Raw genomic sequence first — 14,466 nt, forward strand, 5'->3', positions numbered from 1 at the left:
ATCCACTAGTGTTTGTTACAGACTACAAGTATAGTCTGTCAGGAAAACAAGGCTCAGTTTAGCAGCATCAGCCTTTCAGCTAACACAGTGGCAGACCTGTTATTTCTGACCTGTCAGACAACATATGTGATCAACTGTATGGGTAAGTCAAAACTTTCTCAAGCAGTTGATCATATATGTTATCTTTAAATATATAAACGTTTGCATTTATGTGCATACTCCGTCACTCTTGATGAGAGCACAGACATCACAGACACTGCTCAGCTCGCAATTTATATCCATGGTGTTTCTCTCTCAGGCCAGTACAGAGGTGCTAATGCAGCTTTTATCTCCTGTAGATTAGACTACTGTAATGCCTTGCTCTCTGGTCTTCCCAAAAAGAACATTTCAAACCTACAGTTATTACAAAACTCAGCCGCCAGGGGGCGGAGCCACATTACACCGGTTTTACAGTCGCTGCATTGACTCCCTGTCCGCTTCAGGATCGATTTTAAGGTTCTCTTATTAGTTTTTAAATGTCTTAATGGCCTTGCGCCTTCTTATCTAGCTGACCTGTTTTTACCCTATCGACCCTCGCAGCCCTGAGGTCCTCTGGCAGCGGCTTATTGTGTGTTCCTAAAGCTAGAACCAAAACCCATGGTGAAGCGGCTTTTAGCCACTACGGCCCCGCCTGTGGAACAGCCTGCCGGAGAACCTCAGGACCACAGAGACTGTTGATAGTTTTAAAGGGAGGTTGAAAACACACCTTTTTAATCTGGCTTTTAATTGACCTTTTATACTTCTTATCTCCATCATTTTTATTTTTGGTCATTTTAATTTTTAATATACTTATCCTATTTATTCATTCTATTTTTACTATGTACTTTTAATTTATTTTATTTTCTATTTTATAATCTTATCTTACTTTTTAATTTTTTTTTTTTTTTTTTTTTTTTTTTTTAGCTTTGTATCATGTCTTTTTAACATCTGTTTAACTCCGGTGTTTCCTCAGGGGGGTCCTTCACACCGGGAGTTGGTCCCGGTCCTCTGCTGGGGTCGCTGCGCTCTGGTCCTCTGGTCCTGGCTGGCCGGGGGTCTCCACACCTTGGTGTGCGGGATCCCGTTGGTCTGACGGGGTCGGGGGTTGAGCGCTGGTGCCCCAGTACTAATGACCTTCGCCTTCTCCTGGTGTGAACGGCCCCACTGGTAGTGTTTTCCCATGATGCTTAGTGCCATGCCATGTCTCCTCTGCCTTGCTATGGGCATAAATTGGGCGTGTGTGTGTGTGTGTGTGTGTGTGTGTGTTTGTGTGTTTGTGTGTATGTACGTGTGCGTGTGGTGTACACTTATTGATGGTGCGGCTTTTGTTCTTTTTTTTTTTTTTTTTTTTTTTTTACTGTTAAGCACTTTGCGTTGTTTTTATTGTCATGAAAAGTGCTATACAAATAAAGTTTGAAGTTTGAAGTTTGATGACAATTTTGAAGTGATGGAGGATTTGCTCACGGTGAATGTCATGCATCGTAGGAGTTTTTCTACCTGCTGTTTGATGCCATTGTGGATGCTGGTTTGCCATGGAAGAGGTTTACTGGAATATCAACCGATTCAGTGTTGTCAATGACAAGGAGGGAAAATGTACTGGTGGCACTTGTTCAAAGAAAACTGAAAGAGGAGGGTGGTGAGAAGGCTATCGCTCTGCAATGCATCAGCAGGCCCTTTGCAGCAAATGCCAGAAGTTTGACATTGTGATGTCTGTCATTTGTAAAATGCATCAACCAAATGAGATCCTGGGGCTTCAAGCACCAAGAATTCTACACCTTTTTGGAGGAAATACAATCAGCATATGAGGATGTGCTCTACTTCACTGAGGTAGCTTGGCTTGGCAGGGGGAATGTCTTGAAGAGGTTTTATAAGTTGAGAGCAGAAATGAAGGCCTCCATGGAGGAGAATGGGGTTGCTGTTCCTGTGCTAAGTGATCCTAAATGGCTCATGGACTTAGCTTTTCTTGTTGACATCACACAAGCTGAATGTACTGAACAAGAACCTATAGGGCCAGGGGAAGCTTGTCAGTGCTGCTTGTGAGAACATTCTCTACTAAACATGTGCTATGGAAATCCCAGCTCTCTCAGACAAACCTCAGCTTTTTCCCAGCATGCAGGGCACACTCACATGCTGGGCACACCTTTCAGTGCTCAAAAGTATTTTGATGCCATTGCAAAGCTAAAGGAGAAATTTGATTACAGGTTTGCTGACCTGAAGACACACAAAGTCACTTTTCAAATTCTCAGTGAACCTTTCTCCATTGATGTGCAAGATGTTCCTCCTGTACTTCAAATGGAGCTCATTGGTCTGTAGTGCTATTCTGAACTCAAAGCCAAGTTTTGGGAGGTGAGTGGAAAGCAGACAAGCTTGGACAATTTTTGAGAGAATTGTCCCCAACCTTCTTTCCAGAAAGTTCGAGTGAGCATTTGTCTTTTTGGGAGCACATATCTGTGTGAAAAGCTTTCCTCCACCATGGACTTTAAAGGTGCATTAAGGAGTTTTACAACCTTAAAAATACTTATTTTCCACCATAAATATGTTACACATTTTTAATGATGTGTACAATGTGCCCTGACATATTCATTACAAGTACCGCTAACAGCACTAAATTGCCACTTGAAAGTCACAGTGCCGGTCCGGCTCCAGGATTTTTTTGGGGAGAATTTGAAAGAAATGACGTAATGCGCGCTCCGGCTGGTTAGGTTTCGTTTTGTCCGCCATTACTCCGCCAGATGCTTAGTGAGCAACAACTGAGCAGGATCTTCCAGAAAGTCAGAACAGACTGGCTTCTAGCACTGCCACAGCTCCACACAGACTCCACCAGGGAGAAGACACTTAAATCTTACTTGAGCGCTACTAAACGAGCGAGGAAGGAGTCCCCCTCTTCCGTGCACGGGAGCCACAGGCATGAGTTTTTCACTAAGCTGCATCACGCCCAAGGCCTGCAGGGGGCGCTGTTTCGCATAAAACGTGCAAACTCCTCAATACACCTTTAAAGGCCCTATTTTGATGGCAGAGCACAAAATTCACAAGCTAGCGCACGCCGCGTAGTCCTGTTTTCGACAGGCGCAGAAGAGGTTTTCTGACCGGTCTGCTGCGCTTACACAGAGATGGGCGTGGCCGTGCACCGGGAGGAGGTGTCGACAAATTCAGCTGGGCGCAGTGATAGTTTCGTGCAGAAGGTGTGTGCAGGCTTGGGAACGGTTAGTTTGGTGATAATTTGTCTGAGAAAACCTCAGAGGCAGGTTTCCAGCTTGTCAGTTTAATGAAATATACACCAAATCACTCATGAAGCATATATCTATATTTTTTTTATTTAAATTATCTTTTGTAATAATTATGGAGGATGTCTCTGCATGCAGCACAGACTGTGAGGATTGTGAGGAGTCTGTCTGAAAATTTAAATGGTACAGTACAGAAGAGTGAAACATAGTTTACAATCATTCAGCTAATAATAATCATCATTCAATCATTCGTGTGTGTGTTTTTTTTTTTGTTTGTTTTTACTAGGGATGAGCCGAATACTCGTTTTAAACGAGTACTCGTTACGGATAATGCATTTTTTCCAAATCCGAGTACAGCCCGAGCATTGTCAGTCATTATTCGTACTCATGCTGATGGGAGATCCTCATTGGTCCTTCATTCTGCTCCGTGCTCCACCGAGACGACAGGATCGTTGTGAGAGAAGCCAATCGGAGCTGATAAAATAAAAATGCGGTATTTATTTTTTTGTAGCGTGCATTGTGCCTGAGGAAAACCTTATAAAGTTGAAGCGTCGGGTGATTGTGCACGCTCGGGGGGGGGGGTTTTCGGGGGTTTTGAAGTTTCGTTTGCTCTCGCGTTTTTTTTTTTTCCTTTTTTCTCTTCTTTTTCATAATAATTTGGGCTTGTGCTCCACTGGGAGGTTGTGATCTGTGGGAGAGAGATGATAACTCATAAAAAAAAAAGAAAGAAAGAAAGAAAGAAAAAAAAAAGAGATGATAACTGGACCGAGGTCCACGTCCTGGTCATGTCCGAGGCACTGCAGCCGCGGACATGACCAGGAAGCTCAGCAGGGGGTATGAGAGGTTTCCCTGGACGCCGGGGAGATTCCGGTGGGGATCGTGGGGGGAGGCATTCATACAATTAAAATATTCATGTTCTGGCTCAATAAAAAAATACTTGTTCTGTAAATAGTCCCTTTACTATTGTGACCAAAAATATTCAAATTGTATTTCTGAGGCTTTTGTGTGAATAAATAATCATTTATATATAACTTTAAAAATATTCATGTTCTGACTAAAATAAAAAAAAACAAATCTGTACATTGTATCATTGAGACTGTTCTGTAAATAGTTTTCAAATGAAGAACCAATATAGCAACTTCTGAGCAATCCATATCAATTTCAGACTTAATATAGTGCACCAATTTCTGCCCCAGCCCATTTCCAGTCAAACCACGCCCACTTCCGGTTTAGACCACGCCCCCTACGAGTACAGATACGGATACAGATCATTTGGATGGGTAAACAGATACAGATACAGATACAGATAGTAGTGTACTCGCTCATCCCTAGTTTTTACTTTTGACAACAGAGTGGAGCAGTATGAGTTACACTCTGTTGTAAATAAAAGCTACTAAATATCTTAAATCATTATTTTTGTCCACAGATTGGATAGATAGTTTAGACCAGAATTTTACACATTTTGCTTTGATTAGAAAAAGTTTCGTGATACGTCTGTCCACTCTCACTCTGCCCGCTCTGAAGGCGCGGACTCCTCCAAAGATTTTTTTTCTTTCTTTGTGTGTGTGTGTGTGTGTTTCTGATCCGGTAGTGACAGGCTACCAGCTGACTCCCAGGCTCCCAGGACCAGACGCGCCGTGCACGGAGCAGCGAGTCACACTGCAAATGAAAGTCCGCTGTACTTGGTGCTGGCAGTGCTCTCTGTGGTGAACTACGGTCACTTCTCCGTTATTTTCTACCATGCCCTAAGTCGAAATCTCGGTAAAATAAAATAATGAGGGATGGTAAAAGGGAAGACGCATAAAAAAGGGGCAAATCTGAAAAAAATTGTTCTGGACCCAGATCATGTTTTAAACTGATTTTATTTAATGACTGACGTGAACACATTTTCAAAAGGATGGATTTCATGACTTTGATAACGATGTTTTCAAACATAATGGCTTTATTATATATTGCCAAGATACCACAAACACTTCATATAAAATATAAAAATACAACTTTTGTAGTCCTCACATCTCTCCAAAAAATAATGAACCAGAATTTTAAGAAATATATATTTTTAATTAAAAGGTCTTTAAAAGGCATGGCAGAAATTATTCACATTGATTGCTATATTTAAAACATTTTTGTTGGATTCTTGATTTTAAAATTAATTAATTACACCCCTATAATAATTCCCTCCTGCCAGGCTCCAGTCCTGGAGGAGTCTGGAAATCTAAAGAAAGGCATTTCTTGCGCCCAGGCTGCTGGAGAGGCTCAGAGTCCCGACGGTCTCTCTCTGGTCCTGGAGGCTGCTGGTTCCTCCACCCTCTGGCTGCTCCACCTTTCCACGAACCAGACTGGCACTGCAGGTGGAGTTGGTGGATGTATCTGGCAGCTGTGCAGTAGCTGCATCTGTACACATCATGATAAAATCATTTTCAGTGCCTTGCCTGTTAAAGAGCTTCTCTTTCAGTGTACTACTGGAGCTAGAGACAGATCAATAAAATACAAGGCGTCTTAATTCGTGATGGTCCTTTGATGGTCAAACCAGGAACAAAAACATCTTGTAAAAATTGAAATCTCTTCTTCTTCTTAGTGCTCCAGCGAGGGTCAGGGTATCCCGTCCCAGTGCGTTGAGCCGACCAGATGAACCAGGTTTTTCCAATGCTGGTGACCTTGTACCAGCTGCTCTGAATCCTCAACAGCAACTCCGTGTTGTTGGAGGTCATCCGCAATAGTGTCGAATCATCGGGTCCGGGGCTTCTCTCGTGGTCGTCTCCAGCCTGCGGCCTTTGGGTCAAACTGGAGAATAGCTCGTGTCGGATGTTCTGGGGGTAGACGAAGGACATGGCCGAGCCAGCGGGTGCGACGTTGTGCGACCAAGGAAGATGCTCGGGGCTGGCCTGTGCGGGCTCTGAGCACTTCATTGGAAACTCGCTGGGGCCACTTGACCCCCAATTTCCACTGGATGTGAAAGCACCGAGCCACGCCACACCGCACCACACCGTGCCTTGAAACGTACTGCGCAGCACTTAGAACCCATTCTCTTCTATGAGACAATTTCCACCGGAAGCGAAAGCGCCACTCTGCGCCGCGTTCCAGAAGCGCCGGTGCGCATCATGGCACTGGTGATTCACTTCAGTTCTATTTTCTGCGCCGCCGCTTCAAAACCTCGTAAATTCACTGTCATTGAAAAAGCACCAGACAGGAAGTTACACCAGAAGTTTCAAAATAAAACACAATGCATGACCTCGTGGACGTAACTTCTTTCCTATATGTTGTTATCACGCCGCCTCGGGAGGCAAGAGAATCGGCTCAACAGGGTACCAGACAGTAGCAAACGCAGACATTACCGTCTTTATATAGAATGAACCATGCAAAAGTAACTATTGGATAAAGAAAAGCTCTTATTTGAGATCAAAACATAAACCATGTACTCACCCTTGCTGGAAGTCTATAAATTACAGATCCATGTGGCTGGATGAGCAGAGGCACCTTACAGAAGCGAAATGAGGTGTTTTGGGGTTTTTTTTCTGTTTATATCATGTGCTGTTTGTGTGGTATTGAGAGCAGAGAGCCTCTCAGAGGAGCAGCCCTCTCCATCCGGACGGCGTGGCGCAGCGCTGTGCTGCCGGTGTGCGTTGACTTTTAGAGCAAGACGTTGGTGTCCGCTGCGCAGCACGGCGCGGCGCTTTCGCGTTCGGTGGAAATTGGGGGTGATGTTCTCGATGGTTCTAAGAGCCCTGCTATTAAAGCCATCGATTCTTGCAGCTGCTATCAAAGCCATCGATTCTTGCGGCTGCTATGAAAGCCATCGATTCTTGCAGCCAGAGTGTCATTCAGGGGCCAGGGGTTTCTGAGCCATAAAGCAGTATGGAGAGTATGACTAAGTTGTAAATCTGGAGCTTCATCTTGCGTGAGATGGTCTGGTGCCGCTAGAGTGGTTTCCAGAGGGACTCCAGAGCAGATGCTGCCAGGGCTTGTCTGCGATCAGTCTCTGGTTTTAGGTCCCCGTTGTCAATCAATCAATCAATCAATCAATCAATCAATCAATCAATCAATCAATCAGTTTATTTTTGTACAGCCCAGTATCACAACAACAGTTGCCTCAGAGGGCTTCAAGATGTTACATTGGTTAGTAAAAATAAAAACAGTGAATAAGCATAATGTTAATATGTCAAATTCACAGTAACGAGACAAAACAAAGCAACCACCGCCTTAGACCCTCACATCCGGCAAGAAAAAACTCCAAAAACCCAGTGGGAAAAGAATAAATCTTGGGGAGAACCACAGTATGGAGGGATCCCACTCCCAGGGACGGACAGCTTTGGCAACAGCTAGTATGAGACAATAAGAAGTAAAGCTTAGGACTAGGTTGAGTACAGTCCGTTGGACGGTCCAGCACAAGAAGCACGGATCCCAGAAGTAGAACCGAAGCCAGTCCGCGGGCACAGCACCGACAGGATTGTCCTTCCGGTCCGGACGGAGCTTGTTCGTAGGCCCTCGTAATAATGGAGTCAGCAACTGAAACTCGAGAAGACCCCCTCGAAGGGGGGGACAGCCGGTGAAAAGCAATGAACGGACGAAAGGGAATAACATTCAGACATTAGAGGATAGGGCTCAGTGCACCGTACTTCCCACAGCATTCTAGCTCCTAGGGCAGCTTTGTGGATAGTTTAGTATTTAAACTAGTATTAAGTTAGTATAGTTTAGTTTAGTTTAGTTTAGTTTAGTTCAGAATCCCTAGCTGACCTGATCATAGGCTGCATCGAAGAGAAACGTCTTGAGCCGAACCTTAAATGCAGAGACTGTGTCTGCCTCTTTGACACCACTTGGAAGCTGGTTCCATAAAAACGGTGCCTGATAGCTAAAGGCTCTTCCATCTAGTGTCCATTTAGAGACCCTAGGAGTCACCAGTAACCCTGTATTTTGAGAGCGAAGTGCTCTGATTGGTTGATAAGGCGTTAAAGCATCTTGGAGATAGGTCGGAGCCATCCCATTTAGGATTTTGTAAGTGAGGAGAAGGATTTTAAATCTCACTCTCAACTCGACAGGAAGCCAGTGAAGAGATTTTAGAACGGGAGTAATGTGTTCACGTCTTCTAGTTCCGGTTAATAATCTGGCGGCCGCATTTTGAACCAACTGGAAGTTTTTTAATGCACTTTTTGGGCAGGCTGCAAGAAGGGAGTTGCAGTAGTCCAGTCTAGTGGAAACAAATGCATGGATGAGTTTTTCTGCATCGCTTCTAGGTAGAATGTTTCTTATTTTAGCTATGTTGCGCAAGTGGAAATATGCTGTTCTACAAGCCAGGTTGATGTGTGCTTTAAAGGAGATATCCTGATCAAATAAGACCCCGAGGTTCCTGACAGTAGAGGAGGAGGATACACTGAAAAGATAACACGTCTTTTAAAATTTTTTATAACCATTCGGATTTAGTTCACGTGCTAATACGCCGTCCCCTGGACCACTGGAAGGAGGATTTTGTCCACTTTCGTCAGTCCGACTCTGTCTCCTCTTCACCTCCAGCAGTTGAGCTAAGCTAACTATGATGCTAACAGCTGGGATCCAGCCACTGGACACACAGACACAAAAGTATTTATGAGCTTATCTCACTTTGTAAATGATATGGATAAGGCGTGGGTCCAGAATCTTCGGAGTATTCTTTTAAGTTTCGTTTTGTCCGCCATTACTCCGCCAGATGCTTAGCAGCAACAACTGAGCAGTACTGAGGATGGAGCTTCCAGAAAGTAAGAAAAGACTGGCTTCTAGCACTGCCACAACTCCAGCACAGACCCCACCAGGCAAAATAAACTTAAATTTTACTCGAGCGCTACTAAAAGAGCGAGGAAGGAGTTTTCTGTGCAGTACAGTACTGCAGTTACACCCAAGGCCTGCAGGGGTCGGTGTTTCGCATAAAATGAGCAAACTGCATAATGCACCTTTAAGTCTTTAAAGGTACAAGACAGATAGTTTTTCATTTGTTACTTATATGCATCTGAACTAGAATAGTGGCACAAAGAAGCAGAAACAAGCTTAATTTCCCTCAGACAGTCTGGGATGTGGCAGGGCAGCCAGGAAATAAAATGTATTTAATCATGTTAATTTGGCAGTGTGCTTCACTGCAGTGCATTTAAAAATACACTCTAAAAAGAAATGTCTAGACTCAACAAAAAAAAAATCAACGCAACAGTTTGGATTAGTCTTTTTAAGTTATGGCAACCTCATTAGAAATTACATAGATCCAACAAACTATATTACTTTGGTCGAATTCATTTTTTTGTCATCAGTCAAAGATCATTTTAAGTACTGCTTACTTAATAAATGCAAGATTTTTTAAGTTGACAACTCAACTTAAAAATCTATATTACTTTGGGTGAATTCATTTTTTGTCTTCAGTCAAAGATCATTTTAAGTACTGCTTACCTAGTAAATGCAAGATTTTTATGTTGATAACTCAAATAAATTGGCTGCCCAATTTTAAAGCTAGGGTTGGCGATCTTGGAAAACTAGCATGTAGCACGAATGTAGCATCTCCCCAAGGCTCCGCCCAGCTCCCACCCCATTGGAGGAGCTCCGTTGGGAGCGGAGACGCAGAGCCCGCGCGCACGGTGTGCGCAGCACTTCCGCGTCCAGTGCGTTCCTGGCGTAACCTGTCCTCAGCGCTTCGTTTCTTCGTTTTTCTTTATTTGCACTGTGCCAAGTATGGCGCACTCACGGTAAGTAAAGTCCCAAACATTCTTCTCCACCATTCTGCAACGACGCTCCGTCCTTCTACGCGCGCACTGAACCAGGGTCAGTGCACGCCATTGACATGTACGCGCAGGGGGCAGGTCGAACGGCGAAGGGATTTGATTGGTTTAAAAAAAGGTGTCCCGTCAAGACGATTGGTTGCTGTTTTTCCCGTTTTACTCCTGCTGTAGATAGCGGATATTTTCCAAACTACTTTAAGAACACGCTATGAATTGTTTCCCATCGGGTCATAAAGATCATTTTAACCAGTATTTTAAAAAATGTATCTCATTCAAATCGCCAACCCTAGCTTTAAGTAGTTAAAATGGACAGTTTTTGATTAGCCTTAATATTGCGATTATTTGGGAATACAATACTGTCATAACCAATGTGGACTGATTCTGTACAGGCAGACACAGGCCTTTAATAACCCCAGAGGCATATGGGAACTGTTCTGTTGAACTCTAGAAGTTTTAGTGTAGTAGCAGGGGCAGATTAAATGCTCAATACTTCTCATCGCATGTTTGACACGAAAAGTAACTAAACTATTTAGATTAACTGAACAACAAGAACACAACCAAACACAACTATCAATAACACTATTAACATCAGAACATTGAAATAAATCATGAAATCAGTGTTTAAATCTTGAATATCTCATCCCAAACTCCCATGATTCATTGTGACACTACCATCATCATTGTTAAATTCTTCAAAGAGCCCACTCCCTTTATGCTGTGACCAACACTGACCATGCCGATGTGGTGTCCTTACTCCAACCATTAGAAATAAATTTTACTCGCCATGAAATGTTGCTTGTATCAAGGTTTTTCATCCTGCTAACCCACTGTCAAACTCATCCAGGCATGTTGTGTGGTGAGAGGGAACTTAAAATTGTGAAATCAACCTTGACAAAATTAAATTATCCAGCCAAGTTTGTTAAGTTATAACAACTTGAATTTTGTTTTAAACCCATCAACAATGAATTTTGAGTTCAAATTGCAAGCAAAATTAAGTTGATGTAAATAGGAACATTTTTATTTATTCATAACTTGAAAAAAATAAGTTTGAAACTTAGAAAATTTATCAAAATCAACTAATTACAATTTTTCACTTGGATCCATGTATGAAATCAAGTGGTGTTAGAAGCTTCTCTGAGTTACTTTTTAGAGTGTAAGGAGAGGTGTTCATTTGATTGGTCAAATTATTCTCAGCTGGGTTAAACTCAATTTCTCTCCCCCCTCTTGCGCTACCTGTGCCGGTGGCCGGGATGGAAGAGTGACTGTGCTGCTCTGGGCCCCTTCACCAAAATCGCAAAATGTTCTGGACACGCCCCAGTGACTTCCTGCACTGAAGGCGTGCTTTGCGCTCTGCTGACAGCGAGCAAAGTCTACGAAAATAGAGCCCTATAAGTAAAAAAAACAGGTACAAACTGACTGATGAGCATCTTCGAGCCATACTGAGGATCTCGACTGCTTCCTCCCTGAAGCCAAACGTGGCTTGGCTGTGTGAGAGAAAGTGCTGCCAGGTCTCTGGCAGCAAACAGCAGGCAAGAGAAGCCTGTCTTCTGAAAAACGCTTCATGTTGTGAAGGATCATTAATGTTCTGAAAAACCATTCATGTTGTGAGGGACCATTAATGTTCTGAAGAACCTGTTCATGTTGAGGAACAGTAATATTAAGGATTGAAAAGATTGTATCAGTTGGACTTTTATTGTGGAGTAGTTGATGCAGCTCTACTTCCAGCAACCCCCAAATAAGTTGAGTTTGAGACCCCTGGTTGTGATATAGATATTTTAAAATGGTGATGGATTTTTGATATTATATACTTCTAGTGAATATAAAAGGAGTAAAAGGAGATTTAATGTAGAGGAGAACCACGAGAATCCATTTTTGGAAGGAGGTGTATTGAGTGGGTTGAGATCATCTTGGATCAAGATCTCCTTTGAATACACTGACTTTGATTTGCATGCAGGGGCGGACTTACCATTAGGCGAAACTAGGCAGTTGCCTAGGGCCCCAAGTTCCTGGGGGCCCCATAAAACTCCTCATACACTTATGGTTAATACAGTTATTGCTTATTTGTACACATTAATTATGTTTTGACTGAAATCCTGTCGCTAAAATACCAGCAGAATGCTTATTGTATTATGTGTGTCTCGGCCCCCCCTTCAGTCTCCACGACATTGGATCAATCCATCTCACTGCGGATGTGCAGAGAGGATGCAGGAAGACAGCAGCAAAACATACGAAAACAAACGGCGTGAAGACAAGAGAAGAGCAGAGAAAAGAACAGAAAAGAAAAAGACGATGAAAAGAAGCTCCCCCAGCGGTGCTGAAAAAAGAAGGAAAAAGGAGGAAAGCAGAAAGCTGCTCTCAAAATGCCCCAAAGTGACGACATACTTCACTGTGGCAGCGGCTAGCAGCAGCAACCCACCACGGCCCCAATCCAAGTTGTCCCTGACCTCGCCGGCCCCAAGCCAAGTCGGCCCCGACCAACTCGACCCCAGCCCCCAATCAACTCGGCCCCGGCCAACTCGGTCCCAAGTAACTGTTCCAGTGGAACAGAGCACATTTAGAGCAGCGGCACGTTGTTTTTATGTTTTTAATCCTCGTGAACGTCTGTGTGCGTCTCTGCAATCAGCGGATTCAGCGGGTTCAGGAGCGTCGGAATGTTAATTACTACTGAAAATAACCAGGGTTACAATGGCTATATGTGAAGGATTTGTGTGAGGTGGAGAAAAAAAATACCCCTGGCAACAAGTGGCTGGGGGACACGTCCCCCCCGTCCCCCCCTAAACTGACACCTATGTGCAGATGGTTTTAATGAGACAGATGTTGCAACTGAGGCTTTACTGTTCATGGTATTGATCAAGTTCAAACTTAGTATGAATCAAAATAAAATACAATATCCACAACAACCAGCAAGTGTAACGGTTTGCATGAGGCAGTAAAATTCAGAGTCTTTTTCAGGTGTGACAAGCATATTACTGACATTTTCCTTAACCTGACAGTGACTGTTAAAGAACATACATATTCATAATATGGATAAACGCTTAACTAATCTCTCACAATGGTTCCTGTGGATAGTTTAGATATGATAAAATGCCAACCCCAAAGTCGGTGTTTGACAGTTTCTCTGTATGTATTGCAGGATTTGTTGCTGGGTAACATTTTTTGTTACTTTGTTTGTTATTCTCTTCAGTCAGTTATTCGGTGCCCTGTTCCTGTGCCACAGTGTCCGAATGCCTGCTGAGAATGGTGAAACAGTACATTTCAAAGTTAATTTGCATTTTTTTTTCTTTTCTAGGGTTCAACCAATCAGAATGCAGCAGTGAACCTTATTTCACTTGTAGGAATGGAAAGTGCATCCCTCTCAGCCTGGTGTGTGATGACAAAGGCATAGACAACTGTGGTGATGGAAGTGATCTGGAAGAAAATCTAACTACAGGCTGTGAAGGTCAGTCAGGCTCATGTCTGCTCGAAATTCTTCATCAGAGGATTTCACAATGCCTTTGAGAAACAAAGGGTCCACACTTCCTCAAAGGTTGGGATGATTCAATTGTTACTTAAAGCTACAAGCAGCCTTGAATGGGTCCTTGCCACTTGCACAAGTCCAAATGTCATTGCAGCTGGAGTTTTTGAAAACGTATTAAGTTTGGGGCTGATTGGAGCAGGTGCTCACCACTTCCTGCTTCCAGCAGGTGGCACTTTACCTGATTATGGTAGTCGGACGTCCGCAGAGTTTGGCCATCTTCGTACGGGAAACTCACTCGCTCGTTACATTGTGTTGATGAGACATGAACTGTTTAACAAGCTCACTTGCTCAAATTTCAACCGATTTTCAAACGGTTTGGTTTGTAGTAAACATCAATTCTCTGTTAATGACATGACATATGTTTGAATGAGCATGGCATGCCCTAAACATATATATATATATATATATATATATATATATATATATATATATATATATGTATATATTATGGATGAGCGACTACACCACTATCTGTATCTGTATCTGTTTACCCATCCAAATTATCTGTATCCGTATCTGTACGTGGAGGGGGCGTGGCCTAAACCGGAAGCGGGCATGGTTAAACCGGAAATGGGGTGGGGCAGAAATTAGCACACTATTTTAAGTCTGAAATTGATATGGATTGCTCAGAAGTTGCTATATTTGTTCTTTATTTGAAAATTATTTACCGAACAGTTTCAATGATACAATGTATACGTTTTTTTATTTTAGTCAGAACATGAACATTTTTAAAGTTACATAAATGATAATTCATTCACACAACAGCCTCAGAATGAAGATTTGAATATTTTTTTTGTCACAATAGTAAAAGAACTATTTACAGAACAAGTATGTTTATTGAAGCAGAACATGAATATTTATGTATAGGTGTATGAATGAATTTCCATAACACCTTCTATATAATTATTGTCCGGACTCCAGCTGGAGTCCAAGGAAAGGAACAGGCCTCCCTGGGTTGGGACTGCCTCCCCCACGG

The 14,466-nt window shown here is 42.9% G+C and overlaps 1 protein-coding gene across 1 annotated transcript in view; it reads left to right on the top strand.

The window, feature by feature from the left end:
• The window catches only part of ldlrad2 (low density lipoprotein receptor class A domain containing 2), a 48,701-nt gene that overhangs the window by 15,238 nt on the left and 18,997 nt on the right, over positions 1–14,466 (top strand). Inside the window, exon 3 of the mRNA XM_030091689.1 lies at positions 13,263–13,367. Coding sequence (XP_029947549.1) covers positions 13,263–13,367 — 105 coding nt within the window. The remainder of the gene's footprint in view (positions 1–13,262; positions 13,368–14,466) is intronic.

This window comes from Salarias fasciatus, chromosome 5, assembly GCF_902148845.1.
Source record: "Salarias fasciatus chromosome 5, fSalaFa1.1, whole genome shotgun sequence".
NCBI classification, from domain to species: domain Eukaryota; kingdom Metazoa; phylum Chordata; class Actinopteri; order Blenniiformes; family Blenniidae; genus Salarias; species Salarias fasciatus.